General features: G+C 47.5%; 1 protein-coding gene across 1 annotated transcript in view; it reads left to right on the forward strand.

The window, feature by feature from the left end:
- DOCK10 (dedicator of cytokinesis 10) overlaps positions 1–22,690 on the forward strand; it is an 85,272-nt gene that overhangs the window by 58,153 nt on the left and 4,429 nt on the right. The window contains exons 30-52 of the mRNA XM_010140063.1: positions 447–543; positions 1,075–1,119; positions 1,810–1,985; positions 2,068–2,184; positions 2,510–2,621; positions 3,327–3,448; positions 3,535–3,649; positions 3,790–3,856; positions 4,587–4,634; positions 5,267–5,368; positions 6,514–6,642; positions 7,106–7,214; positions 7,926–8,063; positions 9,215–9,397; positions 9,941–10,051; positions 11,218–11,433; positions 11,748–11,805; positions 12,123–12,221; positions 13,571–13,677; positions 14,101–14,223; positions 15,144–15,257; positions 20,675–20,821; positions 21,202–21,412. Of these exons, the coding sequence (XP_010138365.1) occupies positions 447–543; positions 1,075–1,119; positions 1,810–1,985; positions 2,068–2,184; positions 2,510–2,621; positions 3,327–3,448; positions 3,535–3,649; positions 3,790–3,856; positions 4,587–4,634; positions 5,267–5,368; positions 6,514–6,642; positions 7,106–7,214; positions 7,926–8,063; positions 9,215–9,397; positions 9,941–10,051; positions 11,218–11,433; positions 11,748–11,805; positions 12,123–12,221; positions 13,571–13,677; positions 14,101–14,223; positions 15,144–15,257; positions 20,675–20,821; positions 21,202–21,412 (2,746 nt within the window). The remainder of the gene's footprint in view (positions 1–446; positions 544–1,074; positions 1,120–1,809; positions 1,986–2,067; positions 2,185–2,509; positions 2,622–3,326; positions 3,449–3,534; positions 3,650–3,789; positions 3,857–4,586; positions 4,635–5,266; positions 5,369–6,513; positions 6,643–7,105; positions 7,215–7,925; positions 8,064–9,214; positions 9,398–9,940; positions 10,052–11,217; positions 11,434–11,747; positions 11,806–12,122; positions 12,222–13,570; positions 13,678–14,100; positions 14,224–15,143; positions 15,258–20,674; positions 20,822–21,201; positions 21,413–22,690) is intronic.

Genomic DNA, 22,690 nt, shown 5'->3' on the forward strand with positions numbered 1-22,690 from the left:
GGACCCCCCCCCCCCCCCCCCCCCAAAAAAAAAGAAAAAAACAAAAGGAAGGAAAAATTTAAAAGAAAAACAAAAGGCATAATAAGTGTGGTGGTCCCACATTTACATGAACTGGCGAGGGTACTTGGCTGTGGTTGTATGTTCTAGTATATGTCATCAAGAGAGCCAGCGCAGCTTTAAATAGACCTTAAATATTTAGCTTGGATCAAACTTATATTTATCAGGGCATCCTTAATGAAGTCGTAGTTGAGGAACCCAGAAAGCTTGTCTGACTGTGGGAAGTTTGTTTGCTAACAGAGGAAAACCAGGTGTTTGTTCCTGGGGCAGCGGTGAGGTTTCGTTGTTGGGTGTGAGCCTGAACTGAGGCAGAGGTCAGTGGTGCGGCTCTGTCGTTCCCTCTTCCCCGCTCTGATGAGATCTGAGCCTTTGCCTGTTGTGGTTTTCAGACTTTACATCAGTTCAAATTCGACTTTCTCCAAGAAGTCTGTCACCACGAGCACTTTATCCCCCTGTGCCTGCCCATACGGTCCTCAAACATTCCTGGTAAGGCACCACCCCGGCAGGGCTCCTGTGCGCGGTACCGGGTGCTTCGGGGAGCGGGTCACGGGGACCTCTGAAGTACTGTGTCTGCACACCAGGTACAGAACCCCATGGGGCAGTGTGATAAAACCAGCAGCATTTCAGTGTCTGCCAATAACCCCCCCACACCCCCAACAGCCCAGGTGGGGGTGGGGGGCACCCTTTGGGTGCAGGGCTGAGGTGACTGAGCTGGGCGCTTTGCAAAAGCTGCCAAGTGTGGAAGGCTCTTCCAGCGGGAGGCAGAAGCACTGCTCTCAGAAGCATCTCTCAGACTAACAGCACTTGTTTCTCTTCTTTTTGCTTCAGTTTTCAGCACCAAAAAGTGAGCTCAGTTCTGACGCTTGCAGCTTTCTTTAACAGTAGAAACAATTTCATTCACATTTGAGTCAAATTAATTAAAAAAAAAGATGCAAAGCAAATATTTTTTTACACTTACTAATTTTAAAAATGTGATTTTTTTTGCCTATTATTGTTTTATAATTATGAAAAATGAAGACCCTGTGACGCCTTCCGAGTCAACGCACGAATATCGAACATCAGGTATGAACAACACAACTGCCCCAGAGTCATGCCGCGACAGCATTAAGATGTACTCGGCTGCCACTGAGCTGGCAATTTTAGGCAAAAAACAGTTACCGTTTTGAAAATGGGAATGAGTCCGGAGCTCTGGTTTGGAACGCTTCTGTCTAGACTAGGGGAACAACGATGCGGACTCTCAAAGAAGTGAATAGTCACATTATGTGCAAAACATTTAAGATTCTCATGGGAATGTGTATATAAAATTAAGATGTACTCGGCTGCCACTGAGCTGGCAATTTTAGGCAAAAAACAGTTACCGTTTTGAAAATGGGAATGAGTCCGGAGCTCTGGTTTGGAACGCTTCTGTCTAGACTAGGGGAACAACGATGCGGACTCTCAAAGAAGTGAATAGTCACATTATGTGCAAAACATTTAAGATTCTCATGGGAATGTGTATATAAATTGTCTTTTATTATTAAATTGTCTCTTACTATTAAACTGTGAAAACTGCATAATTTCAAGAAATAGTAACATTTAATTAATGTATTCTAGCAAGCAAGGGAGCAGCGTCGGGCAGTCAGATCAGGAAATCAAGGTTCAACAGTGGATTAAATCAAGAAAAGTTACTGAGAATTTGGAACTGGGGGGGGCGGGGGGGGAGTTGTGTGTCCTGTGTGTTAATGTAAGCATTCTTCTCCGTTCTGTTCCAAGATATTCCAGAGTACACGCTGACCAATGAGTTTTGCCGTAAGCATTTTCTAATTGGCGTCCTGCTGCGGGAGGTGGGTTTCGCCCTGCAGGAAGACCAGGATATTCGGCACTTAGCTTTAGCCGTGCTGAAAAACTTGATGGCAAAGCATTCCTTTGACGATCGATACGCAGAGCCGGTAAAGAAACTCTTCGTCCTTTTGCACTTGCTTGTTCCTTTGCTGGTTTCTTTGGGATTACGTTGTGCCTTTTCTTTTTCAGGCAAAACAGGCACAAATAGCAAACCTGTACATGCCGCTCTATGGAATGCTCTTGGACAACATGCCACGGATTTACATGAAGGATATGTTCCTCTTCAATATCAATACCTCCAATCAGGTAATTCATGTGATTTTTCAGGGTGCTGAAATGATCTGTTTGATCTGGTCATCGCTAACAGCAGCTCTTGCTCCTTCCCCAAAGCTGTGCTGGTGGGGAAGCAGCAAACACAGTTAGACTTGCTCTCTCCTTCGATTACGAGAGAGTTTCATCTTGCGGGTCACTACTTGTTCTATGATGGCAAGCCTTGATCTTGGAAGTCTGTCACGTTTAAGCCGCTGACAGTAGCTTTTCAGGCTTGGTGCGAGGAAAAGCCCACTGGGTGTGCTGAAAGTCGTGAGTGATACTGTGTACTGGAGTTTGTCCCGTTTCTTTCAAAATGCAGGGATCTCGCGATGACTTGAGCACAGCCGGGGGCTTTCAGGGCCAGACTGCAATGAAACATGCCAACTCGGTGGACACGTCCTTCTCCAAAGATGTTCTGAACTCTATAGCAGGTATGAATGACAGACTGAACGCGCACACAGGTAGATGTCCGAGTCTCTCAGTCCATCGTGCTTTCTGCTTGGCGATCACGGAGGATGCCATGAAGCCATTTTACACGATGCTCAGGGAAACATGGTGTGCCATGTTTCTCTTCCCTTTGGGTGTTTTCGGGTTGATTTTTATTTCTCTGGTGGAGCTGCTCTTCCACTGCTTCACTTACCGTCCTGCTTTGGACCCAAGTCAGCGCTCAGGCTCTCGCAGATTCCTGTGCCTGAGCTCGTTCTTGTCATCTCTGCCTGACCTAAGAATAGTTCCAAGGATTCTCCTGAAAACTCCTGGCAGCGAGTATTCTTAGTTCTTCCAGGCTTCGAGGGAGGGTAGAAACACAAGTTTACTTTGCTCACTTCCTCCAAACGCCATTTGCAAATTCAGGGAACTGCATGGGCTTCTTTCCACTGATTTCTGTGGCTTAGGTCAGGCCTTAGGGGATGCATCAGGCCCTTTTAATGCCATGAATTAAACTGAATCATTTTACCTCAACTTGATGCATGGTTTCAGTACTAAACACACCCATCAATAGCTTTGCTATTGGAAGGTCGAAGCAGTGGTGTCAATACAGCACGTGACACCACGTTTTATGTTTTCCATTTTTCTTGTTAGTTTTTGTCTCCATAAATGTTTTAGTTTAGCATGTTTGCTGTGACTTTCATTTACAGCCTTTTCATCAATAGCTATCTCTGCAGCAAACCATGCTGACTCCAGAGCTTCCTTAGCAAGCCTTGAATCTAACCCAAGTACCAATGAAAAAAACAGTGAGAGAACTGACACGTGTGAAAAGGTACATGTGCAAACGTTGGAAACCCGTTACTGGAGGGGGAGAGCTGGCGCCGTCCTTAACAGCACGCTTTGCTGTCCACTCAACAGATCACGAGACCTTTGTCTTTGATTGGATCAACGCTTCGCTTTGACAAGCTGGATCAAGCTGAAACTAGAAGCCTTCTTATGTGTTTCCTTCACATTATGAAAACCATTTCGGAAGGTGAGAAAACGCACGCTTCCTGTGAATGCTGAATCCAAACAAACACTAAATTACAGTAATTATCAATGTATTTTACAGGCTTTGGGTCAAGTTTCATTCCCTGTAACAGATACGTAATTTATTTTAATATCTCCCTTTAGATGCACTGATTTCCTACTGGTTGCGAGCACCGTTCTCAGAAGTAACCGACTTTTTCAGCATTTTAGAGTAAGTTCCCTTTGTGGTTGGTTGATTTCACGTTGAATGATGATGTTCTCAAGTAACTGCTGCAAATAATTTCTCTGTGGGTTTGCCAGCCTAGTGGAATAGGCTGAGATAGCTCTTGTATCTTAGATTATTTTGCTATAATCTTCCAAAGTAGTAATGAGATATTACTAATAAAATCCGTGCCCACCAATGTGTTGGTCATTTCCAGGAACAGGGGGCGTGATGCTTTGTTCCTCCTAAAAGAGATTTTCATAGTAGTTTCCCCATTTGGGGTTCAGGTTCTGTCCTTTTCTTGAGAAAAGGATGTAGCTCCCCAAAACTTCCAAACCATGCAAAAAGCCATGTAGTGCAGGTAGTTGCTTTCCATGACTCCAGGGAGCTTTGCTCCAGCCAGTCTAAGGAGAGTGGCTGCAGATTCCATGCAGGCAGCTCCTCGCTGTCTCATATGTGAGGTCTTGAACTCAGCTGGTGAAGAAGCAATACTTTTGCAGCCCAGTCTTTGCTTTTGACTCTGCCTCCTTCCCAAGCAGGAATCTTCCGCCATGGAGAAAGGGACTGAGGGTGTGGAAAGTGGTGCCACATCCGGTGCACTTCTAGGCTGGCGACTGCTGCGTCCTGCTCTGCTTGCTTACGGGGAGGTGCATGTGCCACAGGACTCTTCACGGCACTAAGATGCAGCATTTTTTTCATCATTCATTAGCCCTTAATGTGTGTTGGTTTTGTCTTTCAGGGTTTGTCTGCAGAATTTCAGATACCTGGGAAAGCGCAATATCGTGAGGTAATGCTCCAGCTATGGGCTGTGTGTCACAGCATTTACACATTACTGCATTACACTGGGCTTCAATGAGGTTAGCGGGGGATCTATTTCTCCCGAAAGCACCAGGGCTTCCCGAAGCTCCCTGATGTACTGAAGCCAGTGAATGCTTCATGTTTTATTTTACCCAAACCCTGTTACCGTGGTGATGTACACACCTGCTGTAGAAGATGAATATCATGCAATGATACGATTATAACCCAAAATACTGGGCCATCCTCAATGTATTCCTGTGCACGTGCCAAACAAAGGACCTTGAACACTGTATTTTACATCCGTATAATGGAAAGAATAATTTTAATAGGCATAAATAGATGTTCCACAGCAATAAAAAAACATCTCCTGTCTCTGTGAACTCTCTGAAGAAGCGTGGCTTTGAGTTCCAGCTGTGAAATGGGCAGTGCACACTGTGTCTCGGTTGACATTTCATTTTTAATTTAACGTTACGGCTGTGACCTACATGTCTGTAGGTCATGCTATGGAAAAACAAAAGGTCACCAGCTGAGGTGGCTGTCAGGCCTGTATTTATTTTTCAGAGACATGGCAAAATCACCATCACCTTCCGTAACACACTAACCATTCTTTACTCCTAACAGGAAAATTGCTGCTGCTTTTAAGTTTGTTCAGGCCACCCAGAATAATGGAACCCTGAAAGGCTCAAACTCCTCTGGCCAAGCGTCGGGTCTGCTCTCGCAATGGTGAGGACGTGCTGTTATTAACGCCTGTAAAGCCACGGTCTTTGTTGTCACCCTCCAGCCCGCGTACGCTGTCACAACGTTGACTGAAACGAGTGTGACACAGCACGTAACACACTTCAGAGCCTCCAAAGCCAGAATCCGCAGAGAACTGAGCCCCTCGAACTTCTACTTGTGTTATAGCTATTTGCAATGTTGGTTCAGGAGAATCCTGAGTTACATCGTGGTGGGAAGTGCTGCAGGAACAGTAGCTGTTGTCACCAGCTCACATCCCTCCCTGAAAGATAGTCCACAGTGTTCCCCAAGCCAGGGCGTTCCTGGGTCTGCCAGCTTAACGCTTTCAGGGTCTCTGACTGCTTTGATGGGCAGGAGTCTGGCCAGCAAGTCCCCACCTGTGCTGGGAACTTTGGGGTTTTTAAATCTGAAATGTTAATCTTCTGTATTATTTTTGTAAAACATCAAAGAGGGTTTAGCTAGGTGCAGGAGTAATTTGGTCCTAGAAATTTTTAAAATACTCAAATTCAGGAAGCTACCTTTTTTAAAAGAAATAAAATAAAAGTGCATTTTATTAAGAGACCTGAACTTGGAGAGGTGGTAAATCACGCTGAATTCTCTAATGATTACAAATGGAAAAACCTCTCCAAAATTCTGATAAGCACTGGTATTTTTCTGCGGAGCTTTCATTATAAATTAATGGTGTGTTTGTCAGCATCAAAAGGGTGAGAACACGCACATGTTCTTACTGTCGTCGGCGGTTTGCCATCATTTTTTTCCCCTCGTAGAAGCTGTGTTAGTTCTTCCATGAGCAGGATATATTTTCTTGTGTTCTGAGTTAACAGAACTGGTCTCAGTTTCTCTTCACCCAAGGGCAGTTCTCTAAACGTCAGCCAGCTATTGAAGCTGATGCTTTTTTTTTTCTTCAGCGCTCAATGAGCGGTTTGTCTCCTGTGATCTCAAGAAATCACAGCACATCTGTTTGCTTTGACCACCTCACTGACTTTCTTCTTCATCTTTTTTCCTCTGAAAAATGTTGTATCTGTTTAACTTCACTTTTCAGAAGTTCTGCAGAAAATTCGCCTGACATGGCAAGGTTCTGTACGGTCATGAGAGTTTCCTCTTTGTTTTTGAATGGTACCTTTCCATTTCAGGATGCATTCTACTTCCAGTCACGATGGCCACAAGCATCACAGATCTCAAACATTACCGATAATCCGTGGCAAAAATGCACTTTCTAACCCCAAACTCTTGCAGATGATAGACAGCAGCACTGCAAGTAAGTACAAAGAAATAATTTACTTCCCTCTGGAATTCCGTGGGGTTTGGATCAGGCTCTGTACAAGTCAATCTGTTTGTGAGTGCCAGTGAAGAGAAGAGCCTAAACGTAAACAGAGCTGCTGACTCTGCCTTTTCTTTGGGAGACTAAGAAATCTGAGCTTAAATTTGGTCAAAGTTCATCTAGAAAGAAACTTAATTACAATAACCTGACATATTTAAATAGCCTTAATGCCAAGTTCCCCCCCTTCCCAGCCTCTCTTGCATCTGTGTACCTTGCTGTACAAGTTGTCTTCTAAATACCCCCTCAACTAAAGGACCTTAAAGTAACCCCTTCAGTTAGGACCCATCTCTGTGGTGCTGAGCCGTAGTGACCAGATCGCAGAACTACAGCATCTTTAACTTGGCCTGGGTTTCCCTACCCTCGGAAGGTTGCCTGTCACCTTGCTTGTTACACGTTGCAGGCAGCTCCAACGAAACGGACATCATGCAGTATGTAGACACAGAGGCAAATATTGCCACCGAAGTTTCCCTCACAATCCTTGACCTGTTGTGTCTTTACACCCTGAACCACCAGGTACGTTTTGCTGTTTCATTTTCTGCTTGAATGGGTGCCACGTGGGTTGTGGGCTGGAAGGGAGCAGGCACATAGAAAACTTGAAACACTTGAGGCAGCAGGACAGGGAAATAAGATACTGCAGTCTTCAGCGAAGCTATTTGTTGAAGGAATTGACTCATGGTACCCAAGCTGAAGAGAAGGATGTTGAAAAAGAGCATCCTACGTATCCAGGGCTACGTACAGCCCTGCTCTGCATGAAGGTGGTGTGCACCTACTAATACGTCACCTTGTCCAAGTCATGCTTATCCCACTAGATTTCAGAGATTTTAGAGAAGAGATTTTCAAACTGCTTGTCATCTACATCTCTTCAAGTCAGCAAGTGGATCCTCTGCCTCTTTAGAGATTGCTTTTCGAATGCTGGCCCAGATGACTTGCTGAAGGTCTCACAAGCAGGCAGCATCTTTCAGATGTGGTGTCTCCCTCCTGCTGCCCCAGCCCTTAAATCTAGTGTGTAGCATCCCCAGGCAGGAGTACAGGCAGAGGAAAGTGCTGCTCTTGAGAAACTGCAAGTGAAAAGAGCCTGCAGCAAGCTGGGCATGCCTCATCCGCAGGGACTTTACACTGAAAATGCATCTCCCTGGGAACGCTCCGATGTAAAGTCCAGCAGATCCTTCTTCTGTTGTTCGCTGTAATAACCAGAATGTCCTGTCTTGTCTGTGAATTTTCCAGAGGCAGCTCCAGCAGTCTGACTGCCAGAACGCCTTGATGAAGAAGGTCTTTGACACGCACATGCTCTTTTTGCAAATCAACCAGTCCGCAGCTGCTCTCAAGCATGTCTTTGCGGCCCTGCGGCTGTTCGTAGGCAAGGTAACGATAGCCGTGGTCTCTTGGCTGGCCTGTTAATGCCTTGCAGCGAGTGCAGCTCGAGGACAGCGGGGTGCTTTGAAAGTGTTCTGAGCTTCACTCATGACCAAGATCTTCTGATTTGTAGCTGATTAGAAGTGAGGAGTTCGTGATATCTGAAATGATATTTGTGTTGGAAAATGAAAAATTTACTAAGAAAGTGAAACTTCCAAAGGAAATAAATAGGTACTGTCCAGGTCTGCGGGATGTTGCTGGCTTTCATGCTTTCACCACCGGTGGCAGAAAGCCTGAAAGGCTGGCTGATGGTTGTGGCAGATAGCAGTTGCTGTGGGGAGGTGAGGATAAGCCAGGCTGGCTGAATCTCCCAGATGTTTCTAGGAAATGCAGCAGCACGATCAGCTCAAAGCATGTGGCCGCCTCCTGATTACCTCAGGGGAAAGGAGGAGGAGACCAGGCTTCTCCCTGTAACAGCGCCTGAGGACACGAGGGGAATGTAAAGTAACCAGTCCACAGACAGCTTTAAATTGCATACCAGGCAGGCAGGAGGAGAAGGTGCAACAGGGGGGACAAACAAATATCCAGGATCTCCCTTTTCATTCATCCTGTAGCTCTCAGGGTTGTAGTTCTGTGGGACTGGATCAGTCGTGGTTCTTGCAGCAGAACCTCCTGGGCAGAGACCCGTAGCCAGCGTTTACATCTCCCACCTCTTCTGGGTCTGTCTTGTCACACCCACCCTGCTGATCAGCAGTAGCGTAGTTTGGAGAACCGTCCTTCCCTCTCTGTTGTTTCCTGCTGTCCAAACCCTCGACCACTGGAAGCTCCCTGACTCTGTGACTCCGGGTATTTCCATTCTCCTGAACAGCTTTCATGGTAGTGCAGTCCCCACACGCTTTCTCCGCTGTGTGCTGGCTACTGTCTGGATGTCCTGGAGACCAGCCTAGTTGTTGCACTGCGTGCAGGGGTCATGAAAACCTGCGTGCAGGTTTTACTTAATCCAGATTTGCCCATGGGGTTCTGTTTAGCTGGTGGCTGGTTTTTTCACTAAAGCCTGGTGTGAATGAACATGGGAGAGCTGTTTTTACTGAAAGCAAACAGTATTGGCTGGGAATAAGCAGAGAGCAGCGCAAAACATGTTCATGTGGTTTTTCCAACAGTTCCCATCAGCGTTCTTCCAAGGACAAGCAGACCTCTGCGGCTCCCTCTGCTATGAAATCCTGAAGTGCTGTAACCACAGGTCACGTTCAACTCAGACAGAGGCATCTGCTCTGCTTTATTTCTTTATGAGAAAGAACTTCGAATTTAACAAGCAGAAATCAATAGTCAGATCCCATCTACAGGTAAGCCAAGTGTGAGCTCTTCAGGGTTTAGCTGATGCACATTGGGTTTTGTCATTATGATGATGATGATGATGCATGGTAGGAAAGCAGTTCTTCTGGAAGCCTCAGGCCATTCGCTGTGGCAGGTCTGTGCACTCTGGGCTGGGTTATCTGCTGTCCCTCCTGGGCTGCTCGGCTCTGCTCCAGCACGACAGCTGGGAATGCAGCCCCCTACCCAGTAATCGGCCGGACAAACAGCCGTCCCTGAGTCACGCATGTTGCTCACAGTGGTGAGAATGTAGCTGGTGGAGGAGCTACAGCATCTGGTAGTCGCAGAGATGTGAAGTCCAGTAGCGGTGCGTTCACTCTGCAAAGCGAGCAATGGCCAGCACTGGGACGGTTACTCACAGTCCTTGCATTTGCGTGGGTTATCAGCTCAGGGTGGGTGTAAAAGCGCATCTCTGCCAGCCTGGTACATCAAGTCATCCTGAACTAGGGACTGAAAACTCTCCGGAAATGCTGATTTTCTGTGCTGACGGCACACTATGTTTGCCCCCTGTACAGCTCATCAAAGCGGTGAGCCAGCTGATAGCGGATGCAGGCATCGGTGGATCTCGGTTTCAACATTCCCTTGCAATTATAAATAATTTTGCTAATGGAGACAAGCAGATGAAAGTAAGAAACATTTTTTTTCAATCACTACCTCTTGCAAAAGGTCAAACCATTTCAGAGGAGCAAGGGGCTCCGTGGAGGAAATTGCCGGCTGTTATTAGACGGCGATTAGTGCGTTCATAGTGTGCCTTCTTCAAGCAGCCTGTCCTTCGGGGAGGGTTTGTGACTCAGCAGCTTAATCACTCAAAATGGTTTTTAAAATACAGAAGGGCGATTTTTATTTGAAAATTGCATTGGTAATTCACTGCTTATTTTGTTCACTTGCCTGTCGTCAGATGGTGCACTGTGACTAATGGAACACAATTGCAGTTGACAAACGATCTTTGGTCTCTAAACTCAAATTCCCTTTATTCTGTTCAGTAAATGCACAGCCGAACCACGCACAACAGTTGGGGTCTGTCACCGTGCAAGAAGGCACTTAGTTACCATTGCTCTTACGTTCGCTGTCTGTACTAAAGGTGCTGGGCAAGGACTGCAGATTTTAGTGTTCACGGTGCCTGTCCAAACATCTGTCAATGTGCAGTTTGAATTTTATACTTTGGAGGTGTTTTTCCTTCTCAGAGGGTGACTTTAGGGGGTCTCCACTGAGGCTAATACTGAAGTTAGTGTAAGGAAATAGGTAGATAACGAGCCTAACTAGTTTGATGTCTTATTTAATGAGGTGCTTTTACAATTGTGTTGGTTTTCACAGCCCAGCTTTGATTTCCCAGCGCTGCAGTCAGTCATGCTGCTTCTGTAACACGCTTATCTCTGTGTGACTTAGAGGAGGGAGCTTTTAATTTCCTTTAATTTTTCTGAATGTCTTTAAACCAAGGGAGTGAGGGGGAAGATATCTGAGAATAGACATGTATATAGAGCACGGTGCTGTTCATCAGCGGAAAGTGTACAAGAAAACAGTTCTGGATCCAGTAAGCAACTGAGGAGCAAATATTTTGGTTGGAAACAGCGGAAAGCTGGCTGACCGGGGTATCTAGCTGATGCTATGACACATCAGTAAAAGAAGTGAAGGCTTGGCATAGTGTGGAGCTGAGACTCTGCTTCGGAGCCTCCTGAACGAGGGGAGGGGGAGGAGTAAACATCCTTCCAGAAGCAGGACGTTAGCTCGTTCAGGGGGGCTGTGTGGGGCTCCTTGGACAGTTCTAGTGATGTACGGCTTCTCTTTCCCAAAGAACGTTAATTTCCCAGCAGAGGTGAAGGATCTGACCAAACGCATCCGAACGGTTTTGATGGCCACAGCTCAGATGAAGGAGCACGAGAAAGACCCTGAGATGCTTGTGGACCTGCAGTACAGCCTGGCAAACTCCTATGCCAGCACACCCGAATTACGCAGGACGTGGCTTGAAAGCATGGCCAAGATTCATGCAAGAAACGGAGATTTATCGGAGGTAATGACAGTAAACAAGCAGGAAATCCATTTGGCTGTGGGATGCCCTGATGAAAAGGGCTTTGAAAGACAGCAGCAAATCTGTGCTTTTGCCCTAAGACGCCTTCTGAGACTGACACTCGAGGGGGATTTCATCTTTTATTCCTGTGTTTTCTGACACCGAATATAGTCTTTTTGTTATATTAATACTATATTACAATGGTATTTACTTTGTCTTCCCTCTTCACTGTTTGGCAGTGATGATGTGCCTTATCCCCCGTACGCTATGGGTCATGCGGTGTGTTTAATCCCATGTGTCTGGGTCTCTCGTTGCAGGCTGCTATGTGCTACATTCATATCGCCGCTCTCATTGCCGAGTACCTGAAAAGAAAGGGTAAGACCAACGTATTCAAAACCAACTCTGTATCTATGAGTGTCATTGTAGAAAATTTCTGGCTGTCGTGCTTTCCTTCCTTATATACAAAATATTCTTAAAGCTGAATGCTTCCCAAGTGTTTTATTTTTAAAATCTATCATAAATGCTAGTCGTGGAACAGCAGAAGTGTGTGTTGTGTGTGAAGAGGGTTAATGAAATGTTTAGTAAGCTGATGCTAAAAGAGAATGGCTCGCTCGTGAGTCTGTGGTGGTGAAATGTGCATGTATTAACACGTACCAGTAGCGGTGTACTAATACCATCTTACACTGTCATAGGTTACTGGAAAATGGAAAAGATTGGTACCTCACGTATGCTGCTGGAAGATGGTCCAGTCTCTGATAGTAATGTGTTACTAACACCTCACACTGGAGGAAGTGAGTGCTCTAACCGTGCCTGTCTACGGGTCAAATAACCTAACTAGGGAGCCCAGTTCCTGTTCTCCAGCTGACCTGGAAGAACACCTACTACAGCCCAAGTATTTACGCTGCATGTTGACGGCTGTCATAGCAAGCAAGTGGTGTGGGAAACGTCCCGTGTTCCGTGCCTGCTGCTCTGAGCTGGGTTGGTGGGTTGCTCGGGATGTCTCTGGTGAGGGGCTGGGTCAGCAAGAGGACAGTCTGCTCTTCACCAGCCCTAGAAATCCCTCCCGGATCAGTTAGTGCTTAGCACGCAAATCCTTGGCTGTTGAGCGCTGGGAGGGCGAACAGGTGGAATTTACTGGCTGGTTACCCGTATGTAACTTCCTACAGATAACGATTGGCTTTAATCCGAGAAATAAAGTGCAGGCTTGTAGTTTAAACACTTCTGTGCCAGTGGTTCCTTAGTTTATGCAATGTGTATGCCGAAGTAATTCGCAGCACAAGATATTTTAGCAGTTCTCACAAAGAGCAGTCTGTGGGAGCAAGGGCAAATATCTAGGGAAGAGAAAACTTGGGTTTGGAAACACCGTAGTTCTCCGGTACACTTGGAAGTGTTTGTGGGCGAGACAAAACCCACATACTTTCAGAAGGAAGCTGTTAGAAAGACTCTTCTAAGCATGGACGTGGTGCTTCACAGGTGGTAAAATGCTCTACATGAATAACAGGGCACAGTAAGGGGAGTGAAGAACTTGTGGAGCATTTCAAACCTTTGTTTAAAGTATTTTCAAAACTCAGCAGAGGAGATCGAGCCCTCAGAGTGGAAAGATTAGCTCTTTCATTGCACCTTAGCAGCATTTTCCTGCTTCTAAGTTGAATACAAACCGTGTCAGGAGCTTTCCTCGGCGGGGACCCTGGACAGGGTAAGGAGAGCCGCTGCCAGGGTGTCCCCAACGCTGGCAAAGTGGTGATAAGTGTCTGCAGGTCAGACCAGGAGTCACAATGCTGGGGTCAGAGGTGTAAATTGTCTCACCCCAGCCTGCACCGGTGATTCCTGGGTAGATGAGTGGTGCACGTGCAGTCTCGCAGGGCTTCCAGCACCGGGAACCAAAATGCCACGGAGAGGAGTGAGGTTGCGCCAGGAAAATGTTATCGTTACCCTTTGCCTGGGCAAGTGGATTTATATTGTAGAGAAAATGTGCCATAAATTCAGGCAGTTCCATTTGTGCTTCTCATCGCTTGGGCTGTGAAAAAAAAGTAACTAGACCTGTCAAATGAAATCAGTTCACTTTTTTTACATCCAGTAATGGTGAGAGTTATCTGGTTAGTCAGTCGTTAATTGCCGTTGTTACGACTTGCCCTTCAAGGCTTGTTTTCCATGGGCTGGCCTGCTTTCCTGAGCATTACCCCCAACATTAAAGAAGAAGGTGCTATGAAGGAAGACTCCGGGATGCAAGATACGCCCTACAACGAGGTCAGCAGCGATAACGTTTCCATCCCTCTTCTGTATTACCAGGGTGTTATTTCCAATGGGTGCCCGAGCGTGTTCCAACAAATTGAGAGCGTATTTCACCCAGCTTCGGAGCGAAATGTCAGAGCTGTTGTGCTAAGAGCAGGGAGGGGGGTTTGGCTGAGCAGAACACTGAGTGCCAAAGCTGGGAGTTGGGGCGGGGGGAGCCCATGTCCCTCTGAATGAGATGTCAAGTAATTGGGGTATTTTCGTGGTATTCCAGAGGTTTTTTTCTAAAGGAGAGCTAGGCCACCAGAACCTGATTAAACAGTGGGTCCCTGAAATAAAGCTCAATATAGAAGATATTGTGGTATTGCTTTAGCTGCAGTAGCTGTTAATTAAATGCCAGCAGCTGTGGAGTCCCTGTTTGTGTTTGTGGAACTACAGAACATTCTCGTGGAGCAGCTGGAGCTGTGTGTTGAGTACCTGTGGAAGTCTGAGAGGTACGAGCTCATTGCCGAGGTGAACAAGCCCATCATTGCTGTCTTTGAGAAGCAGAGGGACTTTAAAGTAAGTTGGTTTGTGGTTTGTTTGGGGGATTTTTTAATTGTCTTTAGACAACAGTAAAGAACACAATTTTCAGGAAGGAAAAAAGTGCTTTCTTTAGAAGGAACGTGGGTTATTTTCCTTCATGTCTGTAATTTTTCCTTGTAATGCTTTGTTCTGTGAGTAAATAAAAACCTCTGGTATCTTACCTTCCTCTTCAGCATCCATACAACAGTAGATGAACAAACAATTTCCAAACAAACCTCTTGTGTTAGCCGGTGGATGTGAATCTTTCTGTGTTTTTAAACCGAGAGCATATTTGCGTTGTATTTAATTTTAGAAACGGCTGATGAATTGTGCGATCTCTTCACAACTCCAGGGTTTCTTCTCTTACCTACCTGGCAATTTCCATACAGAGTGGATAAGCAGATTGCAATCCCATTAACTGATTGTTCTGGTTTTACATTAAAAAAAGTGATGAGGTCGGCAGCAGTAAGCTGTGTGCCGAGGAAGCAGCTCCTCCAGTTTTCGCTTTGTTGAAATTTTGGTTCACTATCCTGGGAAAGTGCTTCTCAGTGGTAATGGTGGGTAATAACGTATTTTGGCATGGCTTTGGGAGCTGAGTTGTTGGCACCCTGCACACGGGCCATGTGGGGTTTGCTGACCTCTTTGTGGGTCCCTGCCACTGTCTGGTGGTGGGATGCTGTGACCCTGTCCACAAAGGCGCCCACTGCCCCAGAACTGCTCAGAAGATGGCAGAATCCTTGAAATGAGCCTTCGTGTCTGCTCACAAGGTTAAGCGGTGCCCTTGGCAGGCACAGCCGCCTTGGCAAAGGTTCAGGAGCCCGGTTAGCGGCAGCCCTGCTAGTGCAGAGCTGCAGTGGCACCTCCCAAAGGAGTCGTGTGCTCTCCCCAACCATCCCTCTCCCTGTGTCTCACTGCAGAGGCTGTCTGACCTCTACTACGACATCCACCGCTCCTACCTGAAGGTCGCAGAAGTGGTGAACTCCGAGAAGCGTCTCTTTGGGCGATACTACCGGGTTGCATTTTATGGGCAGGTAAGTCAGCTTGTGTTCTTTTGTCTCCGCAGAGTCCCAGATTTCAGCCATGTCCTCCTAATCCTGATGTCTTCTGGGGAAGCTAAAATGGGGACACACTTGGCAGTGAATCCCGGGGTAGGAGGTGCCTCGTGGGTCAGAGTCCAAGAAGGGTTTTACTGGAAGGGCAAGCACTCGGCTACATCTCTGTAAACTGCTGCTGTGGGTTTAGTGGAGTGATGAGAATGAACTCAGACATCAGCTCTAGCTCTTGATGTTACTAAGCACAAACGAGAGCGAGGCAGGGCAGGTTTTTCTCAGCGTACAACTTCAGTAAACCCGGATGAGACACCTTTGCTGTGTGCCCCTCTCCCCTCACAGAGCTTAGAGCAGAGCAGTGTGCAGTCGATGTTTGCTGTGTTTCTTGCCAGCTCTGGCTTCTGCTTGCAAGCCACCTCTGATTCTGTGCAGTATGCCCTAGAGTAGTTCTATTCCCTCTGCTGTGCTTCAGCATCCTCAAAGCATTATTTTGTGCTTGCTTTCTCTACGAACCAGTGGAGCAATGCAGCATGTTCCTTTAAGCCCTGGTTTTGGCAAGCACACAATTTCCTTTAGAACAATCAGGTGTGTAAACAACAGACTGATGTGAATCATTCTGTTTGCTAATTAGATTTTAATGCAGAAATTTGCTCTTTTCTCCTTTTGGTCTTATTCAAGGCTGTGGTAAGTCTAGTTCTTCTGCATGTTTTGTTTAATTCTCCTCACACGTCCTCCATCCTTCCCTGTACTGTTACTCAACATTAACTTTCCTGTGCGCTCGATTCCTTGGTTCATGGCCGATGAAATAACGTCGTTTCATTCATCGCTGCATCCCGCAGACTAACTCCTGTCCGTGCCGTGACCCGGATCACCGAGCTGTGCCCGTCACTGTGTTGTGTGTGTGTGCGCTGTGGGGCCCAATGCTGCGGCATCTCGTCTCCGGGGAAGCTTTCCTCTCAGCTTCCCTGGGAGCGGCATTGGGCCCCTTCTGCCTCTGGTGAAAAGCTCAGTGTACATTAATGCTGTTTGAATGCTGACCTGCCCTCCTGGTCCGGGCAGCAGCTCCGGAGGGGAGGGCTGAGGGGCCAGCCTGTGATCCACAGCGATGGGAACTGGAGCATTCTGGGCAGGCTGCAGCCACGGTCCTGGTGGGAACAAGCAAATTGGGAGGCAGAGGGAAAGGGCAGGTCCTGGCTCAAAGCTGCAAGGAAAACGTGAGCTGTGCCTGAGGAAGGACAGAGTCAGGACCCTCCTCAAAATGGGATCAGCAGCAGAGGAACAGGACTCTTCTCCTTGCAGCATCTGGCCAGGGCTCTGCCGGAGGCAGCTGCTCTGAAGTGGGTAATTGTAGCTGCAGTGGTGCTGCTGGGCTGGGTTCAAACCTCTGTCACAGTGCAGTGACTTTGCAGTTGCCAGTGCTGCATGAGGGCAACTTCATTTAAACAGCGTTAGTGCCCGGAAACATCTGACTTTTCCAGAGCTGCGTGTTGCTTGGTCTGTCCCCTGGTGCCTCTGGCCACTTGACTCTAAATGCAGCCAGCAGGTCCCTCCTCTCCTGTTGCAGGAGAGCTGCTACATGGTGGAAAGCAAGACGGCTCTGTGCCGCTCCTCTGTAGTGACAAACATGTGTGACGCAGTGCAACTCACTGGAGGTGGGTCATTCTCGCCAGTGTTTGCCAAGGAAAACGGGAGTGGGAGTGCAGGAGGATTAAGGGGGGCTTACAGAGAGCAGCAGGGTGGGTGTGGGAGCTGCAGGTGGGGCTTGACCTGGAAGGAGAGACAGAGAGAACAGTCTGTTCCCATGTGCAGGTTGTGCCAGCATTTTTTTCCCTTTGGGAGGTTTCCTTTCTGTATTTCTGTCCATCCCTTCTTCCTGTGTGCCACTTGCTTCCATCCTGGCTGTGCAGGTGGGAAGGTACGAGGTCTTTAGAGCAGGCTGTACCGAGAGCATTGCAGGGCTCTGTGCGGAAAGCAGTTACAGCACCATCTCACTTAGAACATTGAAAGCAATTCCCTTTTTATGTGCTTCTGGCAGACTTTGCACGCTTCCTCCCAAAATGGTTGCAGGTTTTACTAGTGTTGCACAGTTAAACCAGTGTAAAGCAGTGCGAATCGCTCTGCCTGGGGCACTGCAAAGGGCAGGGCACAGAGGGAAACACAGTGGGCAGGGACGGGTTGCTGGACAGGCAGGTAGGGGATTCCTTTTCAGCCTTACACAGACACTGTTCTTACTATAAAATCCCTTGAGTAGATCCTTAAGTAAGCACACACATTTAAAAAATGTATTATTACATGTAGACATTTATTCATTAAACAGTTTTATCAATTTTATCATTAATAAATATGTATGTTTTGTAAAAACGGAACGCTGCTGTTAACTGAATCCAAACCTGCAGAGAAAGCAGAGGAAAGGACAAAAGGATTCTGCAGGTCCTGTCGGCAGGGAGAGTTTTAGGGGTTCTTGGTGGGAACAAATCTGCAGCTGCACCTGAAAACCATTCTTCCTGCAAAGGCAGAGGTGGTATGTGGTTGCTCCACTGCTGCAGGGTGCCCTGGAAGGATGCTCTGGACACCTGCGATCCTTCAGGAGGAGGTAACCAGTTGTTTTCACTGCAGAGCTGCATTTTGAGCTCCAAGAGCCAGAACTGCTGGCAGCTGCTGCTTCAGACTGCAAATTCTGCTCAGGGCCTTGGTGACAACATCCCGTTGCACCACCACGTGGCCACACCAGCCAGTGCTGGTGGGTCCGTGCAGGGTTGCGAGTCTTTCCCGGACTAAAACAGAAACTGCTGAATATGTTGAGTAGGTGAAAGCTCATAGTGTGCTGACAAGACGTTCGGACATCGTTTTCAGAGCAGTGTTAGGCAGAGGTAGAGCTGAGGATTTGTTCTCCTCTCTGTCCAAGAAGCTGCAGAAGTTGCAGGGCAGATTTCCAAAAGACTTTCCAGAGAACAAGACGCTCGCTTACCATCGGAGAAGATGCTCGCTTGGTACCACCAATGAAGGAGCTGGTGGATGCTGTTCTTGGCAGGTCAAGCAGGCGGCTTCACCTTACAGGGCAAAACCCCCCCAGTGTGAAAATAACCTGGGGATACACATTGACAATGTCATCGTAGCTGCCTAATATTTCAAAAGCCTGAAATTGGAGGATGTTTGGCTCCTGAAAAGTATTTAATCTTACTTTCAGGAGTCTTTGCCAGACATATAGCATACGGCAGACACCATTATTTATAGCTCACAATTCACTTCTGCTTGTCGCTCGTCAGCTGACATTCTGTAGGGAATATGGACTTTAATGCTGTGTCTCGCGTTAGAGGCAAGGCAAAATCTGTTAGTTGTTTGTTTTCAGGTATTTTAAGCCATTAACACAGATACCATCTTAGCATGCCATGCAGCATCAGCACCGAGATTTGGCATTTACAGATAAACACTGCTCCAGCGTGCAAATTTGCGCGGAATCGGGGTTTAGAAACTGCAGTCTAGCTTGCTGCCTGATTAATTTGGAAAAAGTGAGGGGGGTTGTTGAAAACACTGAGTAGTAACAGAAAACAGATGGGTTTTGACAGCAGCCATCCTGAGTAGCGTGGTTGAGTATGGATGCATGCAACTAATGAGGTTTTCCCACTTAAAGCAATTCGAATTCAGTGGAAACCAGCTCAGAGACCAGGTTTGATCCCGCAGGGCTTTTCTCAGTGAAATCCATGGCACGGCACGTTGCCTGCCCAGCTCAGGAAATGTTCATGGGGGTCAGCTTTTGAGCTGCCATTCTCTACCTACCTGTGAAGTTCTTCATGTGCCGAGGGAGCTTGGTTGATAATATTGTTTAAACTGTGCCCTGTTAGAAGGTCACGGTGAGGCTGATGAAGATGCTATGGGAACGCTGCTGTGGCCGCTGTTAACCATTGCCTTCCTGTGATGCCCACGGTGCTCTTGGCACTTGCCAAATTAAAAGGCAGTTTTACTGCCCCTTGTCCTCGCTGAAGGAGAAGACAGATGCACATATTTGTTAATCCCTATTGAAATAAAGCTTAGGAGCTTTTTTTCCTAAACAAACATTGAAATCTATGAAATAATGCTGTATTCTTTTTAGCAAAGGTTTGCCTGGTCAGTAGTTTTAGTGATCAAAGCTGAAATTCTCTTCCATGTGAAAAGGCTGGGTTTTGTGTGTGTTCCTCCCAGAGAGGTTCCAGAGTTCTGTCTTGACTCCATCCATCTGTGATTCCCTGTTTTTCAGCACTGGCCGTTTGCTTGGGCACATCGTAGAATTCACTGCCCAGGTTTAAAGGGCTTGGGTCTGCCTGCCTGAGCGCTGCTGCCTGTCCCCTGCAGCCTCAGGTATCTTCCTCAGGGTCTCTTTGCATTGAGGTGGAAAGCAGAGGCTCTGGGTGCAGCTGCAGTGGTTGGCGCTGGCAGGTTTCCACAGCAGCGTGTGCAATCCTCAGAGGAGAGCTGGTGCTGCTTGTGGCCTTGGGATAAATCCAGCCCTTCGTAGTGGGGCACCTGCTCCCTTCTGCTCAGCTGGGAGAGCATCTCCCAGAGGGCTGATGTACATGTTCGTCGGGTAGCAGCTGAGTGTCTCACCTGCACATGATGCTGGGTAGATTTTCTGAGGAGGGCATTTCTTCTGAAGCCTGCCAGGCTCTTGCGGAGCTCCTCGGTGGAGCTTTTTATTAAAGCTCTGCCCAGTCCATCTAGGGTAATGAGTAAATGACCTCAACAAGATTGAGCTGTTCTGCAGAGGAACACAGTCCATGTGTCCTTTTTCCTTTCCAAATGTAAATCATTTCCTGATTGTCTCTGAAAATGCTGCAATTCCATATGGCCCTTCAGGATGCCACCAGAGCTCCTCTTCTGCTGCCCTGAATGGACGCATGTGGGTTCACAGCCCCCATGCCCACCCTGTGCATCGTGGTGGGCACAAGCGAGCTGCGCATCGCCGCAGCAGCAGTACCCGGATGGGATGTGCTGGAGGTGGCATGGTGTCCATGCCCTGGCTGGGTGAGGCACCCAGCGAACAGCTGTGACACCCGTGTTCCGTTAGCTTAGTGCTGCCATAGGAGTTTCTCTAACCAAATTATTCCAATTTAAAGGATTTTTCATGCCCGATATTTGATTCATTAGGGTTTTTTCCCCTCAGCGTTCTCAAGAAAGCACTTTAACTCTTTCAGCAGCTGGGTCTCTGGGTAGCTGTGGAGACACCAGACCAGTATAAACGCAGACCCTAGGTACGTGTCTGCGGGGAGTGGAGGGAGGTAAGCTTTTGACTTAGGTGCTGGGAAGGCCGTGCTGTGTGCTCTGGTGTGGGTATACAGGCGACCTCAATTCCTGATGTAAGCACTGTGTTTAGGCTTTGCCCTGTCCGTTGTGTTCACTGTGTCCTTCCATGTCTCTCCAAACAGGGGTTTTTTGAAGAGGAGGAGGGTAAAGAGTATATCTATAAAGAACCCAAATTAACCGGCTTGTCCGAGATCTCTCAAAGGCTGATGAAGCTTTACGCAGACAAGTTTGGAATAGATAATGTGAAGATCATCCAGGATTCCAACAAGGTATGAAAGATGAGCCGTGTACTGAAGGGGGGGTGTGAGCTAACCACCACGACCTGGTTTTACAACCCCAAAAAGACCCTCACCGTAAAGCGTGGCCGCACAGACCACGGTGGGAAAGATGCGCACTCCAGCGCAGACAGGTGGGTTTCTCTCCCATTTAGCTTCATCCACTGTTGCTGAGGGCTGCATTCTGATGTCCTGCTCTTCTTAGGAGCCTCTTGGTTAAATATTTTGTATTCAGCTGGGGTCTGAGCATTACATTTGGAATCTTAGTTCTAATCACTATTGCTGTGATAGAGAAAAGCATCAGAAATATAATGGAGGCCTTACAAACTCGTCACACCTAACTGAGGGTTTTTGTGTTTGCCACTGTTACACAGGTCAACCCCAAAGACCTGGATCCCAAATATGCGTATATCCAGGTGACGTACGTCACGCCCTTCTTTGAGGAGAAAGAAGCCGAAGATCGAAAGACTGACTTTGAAATGCATCACAACATCAACCGCTTTGTGTTTGAAACCCCGTTCACGCTTTCAGGAAAAAAGCACGGAGGCGTAGAGGAGCAGTGCAAGAGGCGCACCATCCTGACGAGTACGTTTGCTCGGGCTGCCTCCCCCTCCCATCCCAGCATGGCCAGTTAAGCCCAGCAGCGCATTTCTTGTGGCGGGTTTTCTGCAGCCAGTGGGCAGAGTGACAGGTCATCTCTTCAGGGTGTCCGCTGGCAAAGTGTGTGCTTTCTCACAGCCCCGCTGACTGTCCCAGGGAAGGCTGTTCTCATATTTTCCCTTGCTGGCACCCTGATGGCTCTTGCAGTGATGTCACTGGGAGCGGTTCTGCTGGAGGCAGCTTAGCACCGGGAACCGCTGTGCTTCAATAATAGGTAAAGAAAAAGCAGAGCAGGGTGCTGGTTCTGCAAGGAAGAGTGAAACCTGACAGATAGAGATTTGTGTTCAAAATGTGGGCAAGATCCATTACATAGAATTTTTTAAAGCAAGAGGTGAGATTGCATCTCACGGCCGTGAGCAGAGGGGCTGCTGTTCACAGCAGAGACTCCCGAGTGACAGCACATCCAGTTCCCCACCAACTCCTCTGCTCCCGCTTCCCCCAAAGGCAAAGTGAAGAAAGCTGCTACGGTACCAGCAAAGTCACCTGGAAGTTTTGTTCTGGCAGGACTGGGGAGAGGTGCTGATGTTTGAGGGCATCCCAGTACATGACGCAGCTTTGCCCGTGAGGAGGAGAAAGGAGTGGCAGTTGCTGCGTGGTTTTGTGAAGTGGTCGAGCAGCAGCAGGGGTTTGGAGGTGTGACCTGAAGCAGGTAGTTTCCCTGACCTGGAATCGTAGCTGTTACGGTGTGCCTGGCAAGAGCAGAGGGGGTTGTTCTTCCAGCAGAACATCTGCCCCAGGTTCCTACAAGCTCTCGTCAGCTCCCACTGCTCTCAGCCTGGCTCCGTCTGCAGCGTTAGGTGGGATCCCCTGCTTTTCCCTCTGGCACCTGCCTCACCTCAGTGCTTTTGTCTAAAGGAAGCATCTTTTTTTTTTTTTTTCTAATTTCACACACATGCTTTGATAAAGTTACTTCCTCTGTCAGCTCCCATCGCAGCTTTTAGGTTGAACACTGATGTCAGGGTGATGTTTTGATGGTAGTTCAATAGTAGCGTTACCCAGCTCAGCTGAACTAGAGGCTCCTGCCTCTGACTTGAGACACGTTTGCTGGAGTGTTTTGAGCTGTTTTGAGGCTTCTCACTTGGTGCTTTAACTTAGAAGAAGAAACCTGTGGAATCTGAAATCTGAGCAGTGAGAGCTCTTTGCCGCTTGGATGTGACAGAGCTTGGTAGCAGACATGGGTGAATTCAGAAGGAAACGCTCTTC

This window comes from Buceros rhinoceros, unplaced genomic scaffold, assembly GCF_000710305.1.
Source record: "Buceros rhinoceros silvestris isolate BGI_N320 unplaced genomic scaffold, ASM71030v1 scaffold2140, whole genome shotgun sequence".
Lineage (NCBI taxonomy): Eukaryota > Metazoa > Chordata > Aves > Bucerotiformes > Bucerotidae > Buceros > Buceros rhinoceros.